A 12,551-nucleotide genomic window follows, 5' to 3' on the forward strand; every position below is an offset into this window, starting at 1 on the left:
ACGATTCAGGGGTGTTTGGATAGAAACCAAACCATGGTTTTAGAAGTGTTTTTACAGTTTACGAAGTAAATATGTGGAGGAATTTGTCTCGTTTCTTGAAAAAATTCTTTTGAAACCATGGTTTGGAGATTGCCAAACACTCCTCAATTGCATTCAGTCATATTAGTATAGTCAAATTTGATTGGTTAGCTTTTTCGAAGACTTTTTTTTTCCAACATTCATGCCGGCTTAAACTCAAAAAAAATCTCGGGTCTAGGAGGAGTTTGATGCAGCTAAAATCAGTTAAAAAAATGTTTTTTTACAAATCGAAACACAACTCTTTTTATTAATTATCTCGTATTGTAAAATTATTTTTAAAAAGTTAATTCAAACACCTCTAAACAGACATATTCTCTTTTACTAGGACCAATTAGTAAATGTTTTGTTTTTATATAATATTTAAATGATTCCAAATATGAATTGGGCGAGTTACAATTACAATTAAAATTAAAACATGTAAATATTAATTACAAAGGAGAAACTGAACAAGTATGCGCGCGTGCACATAATATATATATATATATATATATATAATATAAGACCTATTTAACTAATTTGATTAGATTAAGAAAGTTTGGTAAATTAGTTAATTATAAGAAATATATTTTTTTCTAAAATATCATAATTATCTTTCTTAATATCCTCCCTCCCTCACTTACCTGATTATAGTTGAGAAAGTATTCATAAGAGTAATTTAGGACAAATTGATAAATATGAGAAATATTTCTTATATTTGGGACCAAAATTAACTTAAAAATAAGGTCCTATATTAAGGACCGAAAGAATATAACGTAATGACAAAACTAAATTTAAAACATTGATATAGTACTATATCGGGAAAAAAAATCCTCACCATTTTCTAATACTTCATGGGAGATATTTGTACCCAAAAAAGTTGGCTAACAAATATCATGAAAGAAAAGCATATGAATAATTGTATTAAGGCCATTATCTATTCTGAATTGGAAATAACAAAACGATGAGGAATTTTAGTTTAATATAGTAAGTTGACATTAAGCTTAATCATCAGGGAGTTTAGTGGGATAATGACGTTTGTTCACAAAAGTCTACTGTCATGATGTAGGCTTTTTAAAAGCTATATCATCACCGGTCATTTTGAACCGTCGTTTATGGGATGATGTGCTTTTTCCTGTGTTTATTTAATTCTTAAATACAAAATCTGTTTTGTCTTTTATAGCTCTTATGTTTTTCTAAATTAGTAATTTACCTAACTTATAAATTAATATATAATATAATATAATATTATTTTTAATTCTTTAATATAAGAGTTAATTGGGAATTTAATTTATTCTTAAATGCAAGATCTTAAATATTTTGTCTCCTAAATTAAAATTTTTTTGGGGTGAATTCCCAAATTCATGATTATTTTTCAAAAGATTTCTTTTTTTGACCAAATCAAAAGATCCCTTTTAATTGTAGGTGTTTGATAGTTATTAAAAAATGAGTTAGTAAAGCCTAATTTAATTAATTTTTTAATATTTCTAAATTAATTATCTAATTTTTCTACTAATATTCAAAATTGAAGGCGGAAAAATTGTATTTTAATCAGAACAGGTTATATATGTTATAGAGTAATTACCTAATTTATCTCACCGAATTAACCTACCCAAACTAATAAGTAGAGTATCTCTTTTGTTAAGATAGGACAAACCAAGGTAAAATTGTTCTTCCTACCCATTTTTGTAAGTCTCTAAAAGTCAAAATAGGCAGGTTAATTAAGAATTACGAGTACCTTTTATTTTTACCCTCTCCTTAATATCAAAACGGGAAAGATCATATTTTAAAAGTTGAATCAAAATTCAAAGATAAGGACAAAGAAATATAAAGGAGGTTCCTCGTTGAGGGTGATATTGATTGGACGCACAGTGAAAGGTGAAAAGGTCAGGGACACGTGCGGAGCAATCCTGCACTGAAACTCACGTGACGACGGCACCCATCCCCTCGTGCCACGTTATTATTATCTTGTTAAACTTATTATTTATAAATTACTCTATAAACTTTCATGCACAGTTTACATATCATCATCTCTTTTACTGTTGATATATCTATCATATATTCACAATATTGGATGACCGATTAAATGCTAATTTAATTCTTATATGTGATTTAAATTTAAACATATTAAATTAAATCATGCATACTTTGTATTTAAATTACCATAATATCAATTAAATTTCCATTTTATTTTTATTTTTATTTTTATTATATTCAATAGCAGAATATCTTTTTATTAAATATTCTAGCCGATCAAAAACAATTTGAAATCCAACACATAAAAAATAAAATGACGCCAACAAAATGAAGAGTTTTTTTCCCCACCAATTCTCATTCATTCATTCTCTGTCTCAATCTCAAACAATGCCTATCTTGTAGGATAGCCTTATTCCATATTATAAATAATAATAATTAGTGAAAGCTTCGGTTATAAGCAATTATGGTATGTTAAGTTAATTAATCTTCGTATCCTGTGGATTAGCAGACAACCACGAGACATGCACATTGATTTTCATGCTTATTTATATTTTTAAGACATTTAGTTTGCAAGTTGTTCTGCTTTTAAGGGATGACATTATGCTGATAATATTATCTAATCAGTCAAACAATTTGCACATAAATTATAGTGTGTACTTGAAGAAACTATAGTCCCATAATGATTTCCTAAAATATTGATCGTTTCAAGAGTAGGCAGATTCATAAACCATTAGATCTCTTTAGCCTTACAAATAGCATAGAGAGAAAAATGGAGAGAGATAATAATGATATTTTCCAAATTGTGGGTTTATTGTGTGTGGTCAACCTATTACTACCCACACAATAACACAAAAGACCTATATGTTTTGGGTTTAATAATTTTATTTCACTAAGGCCAAACTGCTTAATTGCAAAATTTATTAAATAATTAATGCAATTCACATTAATAATTTTATATAATAACTCCCAAGGGAACCACATATAAGTTTATTAATACATTATAATTCTTTGAATTATGATTGAAAAATTTATTGTAGTTATGGGATAACACAAATTTTGATTCTTACCCTTATTTTGATTTTGGTTCTCAAGTTTCAAACCATATATGTTTTGGTCCTTCAAGTTTTTTTTATTTAAAATATTAGCCCCTATAATCCAACAAAAATTTGGACCAGCTTGGACCATTTTGCTCCTTGAGGAACCAAAATCTATAGTTTGAAATTTGAGGAACTAAAACCAAATGAGAACAAACTTGAGGGACTAAAAATTATATTAATCCAATAATTATTGATCTCTAACTAGAGGTGGTAATGCGGGCTAGCGGTGCGAATATGAGCCAGCCCGTGGCGGTGTGGGCTACCTGTGCCAGCCCGAGCTCGCCAGCCCGCCTATATATTCTTTTTTTTAAAAATAAAAACTATTATTATTAATATAAGTTGAGCTTAATTTGAAATGTTAAAATTAGGCTTTGAATCTTGAATTTGAGTAGTAAGTTATGATAAAATAAAGTGAAGATTAATTTATAATTTAAGAATATATTTTTAAAAACTAATATATTTTTTATAAATAATTAATTTAACTAGTTTTTTATTCAAAGTAATTTAGTTTTCTTATCCAAATTAATTAAGTAGGTATTTTATGTATAAATGTATAAGTATCACATGTTTATTTAATTTTATAAAGGCTTTTATAGTGACAAAACAAATAAATGAAAAATAAAAGATGGACGATAATCTTCGTATAACTACACACAAAATCACAAATATATAAAGTGTTTAATTACTTATGCAATAATATGAAAGAAGCAATGTTTAATTGTTCATGTGGAATTTGAGGGTCAAAATATTTTAACTATATTAGGAATTATATGAAAATTAAAAAAAAAAAAAAAGCGGGCCAACCTACGGTGAAGCGGGCTGGAATAGTCCGCACCTTGGCGGGCTGGCATATTGCCAACCCAAGCCCGCCTTTTTTGGCCGGCGTGAGCCCAGCCCGTATTACCAGCTCTATCTCTAACACATTCTAATGAAATAGCCCTTCAAGATTGGAGATATTTTGGTACTTTCATTAAAAATTATATGGCGTTCAGTGAATTTGTGGTATAAGTTCGTAGGTATTTTTTACTTTTAATTTTTTTTTTGTTTTAATTGGATATTTGAGTATTTTCGTTAAAAACATGGGTCCTACAGTTTAAAAAAAGGACGTTTGTTCATTTCAACGGTGTTAATACTCCTCCGGTCCTAATTATAAGACCCAATTGACTTATTTGAGGAGATTAAGGAAGTAAGTTAAATTGGTTATTTATAATAAATAAGTATTGTCATTCCTAAAATATCCTTGCTAATTAAGTATATTGGCTAAAACTATCATTATTAGAAGGATTATCTTGGAAAAAAATGCATAAATATAAGAGACAAAATAGATTGGGGTCTTATAATTAGGACCAAATAAAAAGTCAAATAGGGTCTTATAATTAGGACCGGAGGAGTATTATTTAGCTCTTTTTGAGCCCAGAGAAAGTTTATTATGTTGGGTGAACTTTTGGTATGTTTTTATGAGTATTTTTGACCCTCAACTGTTGGTTATATTCATTTAACAGACAATTGTGATCAATTTTATTGTCTATTAAATTAAAATATTTTTCCCGAAAAAATTCAATAATTTTCTGCTAGAATAATGTAACCGTAACGGCTGTGGTATCTAGGTTGAATAATAGAATAAACTTAATATCTCTTAAATGGGAGGGGATGTCTGCTGCCCTTTTTAATGCCCTCCATGCCTGCCCATCATTTTTGCTCTCTTTTCAAATCTCTATTGAATTTTACATGAAATGAGTGATATTTTGAAAAAGCAGTAGTTTTAAATTTTTTATGACTTTTCAAAGATTGCACATGCCAATATGTGCAGTTTCCTTTTAATTTGAGTTTTTTAAATTATAAAAAATTGAAAATTGCTTTATTTTTTTATTTATAAGATATCAGAATGTCACTGATTTTATATAGAATCTAATAATAAAAAATAAAAATATTTGAAAAGAGAGAAAAAGTGATGCGACAGTAGGGAGTGCATTAGAAAGGAACTCTTAAATAAGATCATGGCTTCAAACGTTATAAATAAAAAAAATCATATTAAAAAAGCTTTTTTGGACCGGAATTCATATTAAGAAAGTCGTTCTATTTAAACACTATAATATTTGGATATGACATCTAATATATTATATAGTACTAAATGTGTGGGCAAAAATAAAGGCGTAACATTTTTTTTCCCCTGACCAGCAAGGCATAACACATACAACACATTATGACTAAGACATTTGTATTTAATACGATGTGTCACGCGGACGGCAACTAATTTTTATAAGATGCACTGAATTGTAGGTGACAACTCCTGCACGTAGTTTCATGTCAGGATTACATCAATGTGGCATTAAACAATTGGCACGTTAATGCCACACTTGTGAAAGGCTTAATTTGGTATTATTATTGTTAATATATAACCATACCAAAAGTTTGCAATTCACTTGGGATTGACAGTCCTGGCTCAAAATTTATCATTAATATAATAATATCATAACTTTTATTATTATGTTATCTACAATTTATAAGCTTTTCTTTCTTTTTTTAATGAACAATTTATAAGTTTTTATGTATGGGTTATATGATGGTTTTTAAGAGATATTTTGAGTTTATATATTTTCTATCTTTCAAAAAATATTTTTTGTTAGTTTTTTATTAATATTAATTTATCAACAGAAAGGAACACTCTTATCCCTATCAAGCTATAGGCATTTTGTTAAGGTAGTGGGATTATGTGCCTCTCATTTCTACAAATGTAGGTAAAGGGAAGAAAAGAGTTAAAAACATATTTTTAACATCCATAAAAATCAACTATAATATTATGATATATGATGGCAAAAAATTTATGATATGTAATTTTAATTTTAAAAAATAAGTGGCAATTTATTTGCATTATTTTTTATTTTTTTTAAAAAAGTTAATTTAATTTCAAAATGGTTTAATATTATTTTGGGTTACTGCAATTTGACTTTATTTTTGTTTTATTTCTTGAAATTTGAAATGAGTGCTTTTGATTCTTAGAACCTTGTTTCAAGACCAAAAACGTTATTTCAGAAACAAAAAATGTTCAAGTGAACTAAAATAAAATCAAATTTTAAGGATTAAAATAATTCATTTCAAATTTTGGGAACCATAAACACAACAATATAAAAATTCATGAGCTAAAAATGATCACCCTTTTAAAATTTGTTAATTATTATTAATCTTGATGATAGATTTTCACTTTCGTTTTATTAAAAATAGAAAAGGGAGAATTACTATGAAATATTAAATAAGAAATATAATTAGTAAAAAATTTCAGTGATAATAAAGCAAATTGCAATGACGAATTTGAAACTAGCAAATGACAATTACTCACTTATCATTTAGACTTATTAGTAATTATTTTATATCATTGAGATCTTATTGTAATTCCTTGCAGAAAAAAATTAGTAATTTTAATAAAACGAAAGATTCATTGCCCAGAGTCAAAATTAATTTAAGAGAGAATTATAATGAAGTTCTAAGTAAAAAAAAATTATTAAAAAGTTTCAATAACAATATAAATAGTTTGTAATGACAAATTTTAGAATAAAAAGTGACAGCCTCTAAAACTTATTTTGTAATTATTTTCTTTACTTAGAATTTTATTGTAATTCTCTCTTGATTTAAAAGCCTCATAATTCCATAATTCCCACATTCCCAAATTTTAATTTGTTGTACAATTTTCAACTTGTTCTTCAACATGAAAATGTTTTAGGATGACACTTGTCGTATCATTAAGTATCAATTTAATTTATTATTATCACAGTTAAACAAAAGTCATATTGCTGGTCAAAAGAAAAAACATGAGTCATATAAAAAAAATAATGAAAGTTTCTCAAGTCTAAGATCAATTTATTTGGCATCGCTAGCCATATAACAAATCTGAACCTGTCAAAACCAGAGGAATCGATCGTCCTTACGGAATCTGAAGAATCACGTATCCTATAATTATAATGAGAAAATTATAATTAGGTCCACTCAAAGGAATTAAATATAAAAAATCTCTTAAAATCATAAAATTATTCTGAAATCTAAAAAAAAAATTTGTAATAAATTTTATTTGTTTGATTACCAAATTGTTCTTATTATTATTTTTAAGTTTATATTGACAACTGAAATAGTAGTCGTTAACAACTTAAGATGTAAGGATTGACAACTATTACAGCAAGTATTGACAACATATTTTCTCAGCACATTATAAAATATAATGCATAAGTTGTCAATATTTACTGCTATAGCTGCCAATTCTTACACTTTAAGTTGTTAATCATTATTTTCTCAGTTGTCAATGCAAACTTAAAAAAAAAAAGAAGAAGAATTTGATAATTAAATAAAAAAATTTATTACAATAAAGTTCATTAAAATTTCAGAATAATTTCATGATTTTAAAATATTTTTCTGTATTTAATTCTTTTAGATCGACCTAATTGTAATTTTCCCTATAATTATTCAATATTCATGTTCAATATTCACACAGGCAAAATTGGGCTTGGCTATTCCTGAGTGGAGAGAATGAAACTCTTTTGTGGGGTCCCATTACGAAAATAATAATAATAATAATAATAAAAAGTAAATTCTTTTCCAAATAATCAATATATAAGGAGACTTCAACTCGTCAGTAGTTTCCATTCCTGATTTCTGATACGGTTGACTCACAAGAAGTTTAAAGAAGCAGAAGAAGAAGAAGAAGATGGTGCAGAAGTAGGATCCTATGGTGGGTCGCAGATACAGGATGGCAATTCCGTGGACTGTCACCGGACCAACAAACTCTGTCACCGGCGGTTAAACGAGCCGTTTTGACTTTGTAAGTATTAGAAAGGGGAGGGAAAAAAATAAAAAAAACGACAATACACTCAAATCCTCCGACATCGGTGTCAGTAACTGAGATGAGTTTTCGATTTGAGTTTTTTTTTATCTTGTTAGAAGCAAGTCAAAAGGTTCATAGCAGTCTAGTCCATCTGGTCGTGGGCTTGGTGGATCCGGTGCTGTCAATGATGCGCTGTCCCTGTCCTTCTTTCTTTCTCTGTTTTGCTTTTGAATTTTCTCGGGAAAACTTTCCACTGTTTGGTTGGTCGGAAAATGGGAAAAGGTGGCGGATTTCGAAGGTGGGTTAGGTGAAGAAATAGACTTCGGAGAGCAGGGAGCAAAATGGTTGGGGGATGAAAGCCTGAAATGCACAGTTCGTATCCCCTCTTTCTCTCTCTCTCTCTGGGGTTTCCTTTTGGGATGGAGAGTTTGGCTGAAATGCAGTGTTTGGCTGGTCGGAAAATGGAGGAATCCGAGGCGGGTCAGGCGAAGACAGGAACTTTGGAGAAAACGGCATGACGGGTGGGGACTGAAATTTGTTATAACGTTTCATAGTTTAGGTATTGAAATTAAATTTTGGAATGGTAAAGGGGGTAGCGCTGATAATTTAATGCTATAATATACCCTATTTATTATTAGGGTCTTGCCGAGATAGGTGCCATTTGTGCTGTGTCAAGTTTTTACATTAATTGTTGAAGAAGACGGTGAGGGGGGGGGGGGAGTTGACCATTATTTATGGCTATGATTACAACTCAACCCTTCTATCAACCTCTTTACTCTGAAGTCACTTCTTATTATTTTATCTTAATTCTGTTCATCCCTCTCTCTGAAGCAAACTCCTTTCACTTTTCTCTTCGCAAAGCTTTGATTTTTTTTCTGGTAATTTACTCCTCTGCTTCTTTTGCCACCTAAAGTTTCTTTCTGTATTTCATAGTTCAGTTCAACTTGTTTTGAGAGAATCGATGAAGATGAACCATTTTGATTCTATTGCTGCTAGTTTCTCCGACGTCGTCACCTGTTGTGACTCTTTTGTCTCTGCGTGCAGTTAAGAAGTTGCTTGAATTGTCTGTTCTGAAGGAAGGTAGAAGAAGATTGAAAAGGTAGGTATCATATTATATGTTTCTTACATTTGATTCTTCTTATTTTGCTCTTTTCTTTCTTTTACTGGTCTATGAAGGTATTGTTTGGGATCTGAGGCAGATCTCTGGTTATTTTTTTTTTCTTTGTATCTTCCATGGAGATGAAACCCGGCTGAGATATTCACTTTACTTTTATTTATTCCTCTGTGCTAGATCCAATCAGAGCTAGTGGACAAAAAACATTGATAGGGAATTTAAAATTGTGGGTTTTCTTCCCCAGAATAAATTAAAACTTGGGTTTGTAATTTTGTTGCGAAGAGTTTTCAAAGTTCCCAACTTTTCTCTTGTCCTATGTATACTTCGAGAAACTGTCCTTGGATTCTCTTCTTCTTCTCTTGGTTATCCGAATTCTATTGCTTATAATAAAGAAAAAGGCAGATGGTACCTTCTTTCCGGTACTTCCTATACTCCCTTAGCTTCTTCACAGAGGAAAGAAACTAATATTTCTTTAATCAACAATATTTGATTGGTCTTCACATGAGATTAGAAGCTTAAGTTTAATCTTAAACCCTTTTTATATTCTTGAAGTTCTTGGTAAACGCTTCTTTGGCCATTTTTTAATGTGCAAATTGACTTTAGTATGGCAGTAAAAGATTCCTTCAACGTTATGGGAAAACTGGGTATGAATGATAGAATCATACTACAATTCTGTTGGCATTAAAAAAATTACCATCGCTTGTGAACAGTGCTTTTTTTCCCATTCTCTTTTTTCCAATTTAGGTTTATCCTCTGTAGCATTTAATGGAATCTTGTTATTGATGCTAGGCTTCTCCCAAATGATTACTTTCTTTGACCTTCTTATATATAAATCCACAATTGATTTTCTCTGTTGATCTTGCTTATTTTTTTCCAACACAATTAACCAATTATCTGTTGCTTGCTAAACTGGCTATTCTTGTTGTCTCTTAATGGTCAGGTAAGTTGCTGCAGAATCGGATCTGTACTTGGCTTCAAGTTTGAAAATACCTTTCATCTGGAGCGGAGGAAAATTTCCATGTATTAAACCTATGAACTATGAAATTAGGTAACCAGAAACGCTGCTTCTGATCTTTGCATTTGCCTAGTAAACTGCCATTTGAACTCATGACACGATCATATTGATGAAATTTTACAAAATTTTGGAGTCAAATACGGTCTATATCTTCTCAGGATTAGAATGATGGAATCTTACCTGCATCTTTTTTTGGGGTTAGGGTTAGTAATTAGAAGTGTTTATTCATTTCCTTTCATTTTCCTGCTTATTACTTGCTGAAGTCTATTGCGGTTTCAATTTCAAATCTTCTGGGTTTATTTTTCACTGGTGTGGAAGTGTATTTGCAGATGGTGAACTGGCATTCTACCATTCAAACATTGGCAAACCTGAATCTCAATCATTTGAATTTGATGTCAATGATCCATACTCTGCTGAATGCAGATCAGAAGAGCAGGAAGCCAAGGAAAATGTGAAAAGAGTCTCAGTTGATTTAGAGCCAAACGAGGGGAATTTAGATCCATTGCCAAATAAGATGGAGGCAAAGGATGCTTTAACTTCATCAGAACTCGATTCTCAGGAGAGCATGGCTGGTCTTAAAAATGAAAATGATGGAAAGGTCAAGGACTCTGATGATCCATGTCCTGATTGCCCTCAGGATATTGAACCAGTTGAGAGTTTGGATCTCCCGGGAGTAGTAAATTCATCAAAAAATCCGGCGGATTTTTATATGGACAAAAGTGTTACTGAATGCGAACCAGAATTGGTGGTTGTTTATAAAGAAAGCAGTGACAATGTTATCAAGGATATCTGTGTTGATGAAGGAATCCCAGCGGAGGAAAAGATATTGTTGGAGAATAAAAATGAAGAGGCTGCTTACAAATTCTCGTCCTCAGAAGATCACAAGAGTGAAAAATTGTCAAAAGAAAATCTTGCAGTCGATGCACCTTTTCCAGTTTTCATAGATTTGCCTGCAATAACAGAGGAATCTGATAAATTTTCTACTAATCCTTCCAAGCTTGAGGATTTGATGCTAAACGATGATGATGATGAAACCAGAAAATTGGCTAATGATGTCGATAAAGAGATGTTATTGGCTGGATACAAAGTTTTACTGCAAGATTTGGATGAAGAACAGTCAATGCCTTTGATTGAAGAAGGAAACAAAGCTGAGCAAAACTATTCACAGGTATTCAACATCCTAGAGCATAACATAAAATTAATCATGGGATATAGATATTCTTTTTGAATGATTGGTTGACTATTTTTAGCATGTTTTACAACCTTTCCTGGTATTAAGAGAAGCTTAATGTTAATGAATGTGAAGGAAAGGGGATAAATATTAGAAAGTGATCATTTTGATTTATCTGCAGGTCTCTTGTGAGCCTGAATTGCCCTCCAAGCCTAAGGAATCTGAAGATAAAGCTGAGGAAGCTGTCTCAAAGTCTTCTGCTAAAGCAGAAGAAGAATCAAATGGTAATGTCAGCGATGCTGGCACACCGGAGAATTGCGGCGTCACTTCTCAGTTTGATCCTCCTTTTGCTGCAGCCAGCACTAAAGAGGAATCTGACAGAGTTGGTGAGCCAAAACACGACGGTGCTCGAAGTTCATCAGAGTCTGTAGATGTGAAGGGCGAGCCTAAACACAATGATGATCGAAATTCATCAGAGTCTGGACGTCACAGCTTGGGCGAGACGAGTTTCTCAGCCGTCGGTCGGGTATCGAGTCGGATAACTTGCTTGGATCCAGTGCCTTATTCCGGCAGCATCTCTCTTAGATCAGATAGCAGCACAACTAGCACGCGGTCCTTTGCCTTTCCAGTGTAAATTGCTATAAACTTGCATCAAAAGCTTTTCATTGGAAACAAACTCAAGTTCATGGCTTTTTGGTTATCAAGTTCTTCTCCAGAATTATAACATGTGGATTGAATTTCTTAAAGGAGTTAAAATGTCCATATGTTATATTTTTTGACAGGAACTCTATAACAAAATGCTTAAGCAACATTATCTGAGTCTTATTTTCTCTCATGATTATCTTTCATTTAGGAATTTCTTGAGCAACATACTGGTTTTGTTCTTGTGCTTACAGACTTCAATCTGAATGGAGTAGCAGTCCAGTTAGAATGGCAAAAGCCGACCGGAGACACTGCCGGAAGAAGAGGGGTTGGAGGCAGGGCCTCCTATGCTGTAGATTCTGAATGCTCTCTCTCTCTCTCTCTCTCTCTCTCTGTATTTTTGGCCTTATTTTTAAATAGGTTTAGGTTGATAAAAATATATATGATTTAAATTTTGCCTTAGCATCACGAAAATTAATCTACCCGGCTGTTCTACAATTTGCACTAGGTTTTAGGATGATGCCGAGTTAGTGTTCATGCAAGCAAATTCTTTGTTTTCTCTTGCTTGCTGTATCTGATCCTTATCCCCTCACATATTCTATACATGTTGTGATCAATATTAACTTCCATTAGTATTGAAATAAATCATAATATACGTATTTGTTTATTTA

At 31.2% G+C, this 12,551-nt stretch overlaps 1 protein-coding gene across 4 annotated transcripts; it reads left to right on the forward strand.

Annotated features, from left to right (window-relative positions):
- The first annotated feature begins 7,778 nt into the window (after positions 1 to 7,778).
- LOC114754294 (uncharacterized) lies at positions 7,779 to 12,551 on the forward strand. 4 transcript variants are annotated; one of them, XM_028943074.1, is made up of 6 exons: positions 7,779 to 7,935; positions 8,983 to 9,037; positions 9,993 to 10,100; positions 10,397 to 11,235; positions 11,420 to 11,868; positions 12,135 to 12,551. In XM_028943074.1, the coding sequence occupies exons 3-6, from the start codon at positions 10,091 to 10,093 to the stop codon at positions 12,241 to 12,243; spliced, it is 1,407 nt and encodes a 468-aa protein (XP_028798907.1). In that variant the 5' UTR covers positions 7,779 to 7,935; positions 8,983 to 9,037; positions 9,993 to 10,090; the 3' UTR covers positions 12,244 to 12,551. The 4 variants fall into 4 exon arrangements, with proteins under 4 accessions (XP_028798907.1, XP_028798923.1, XP_028798913.1 ...); XM_028943090.1 differs by having other exon boundaries at positions 10,491 to 11,235; XM_028943080.1 differs by lacking the exon at positions 7,779 to 7,935 and adding an exon at positions 8,057 to 8,459.

This window comes from Neltuma alba, unplaced genomic scaffold, assembly GCF_004799145.2.
Source record: "Neltuma alba isolate B1F8T4 unplaced genomic scaffold, ASM479914v2 tig00001237_pilon, whole genome shotgun sequence".
In the NCBI taxonomy this organism is placed as follows: domain Eukaryota; kingdom Viridiplantae; phylum Streptophyta; class Magnoliopsida; order Fabales; family Fabaceae; genus Neltuma; species Neltuma alba.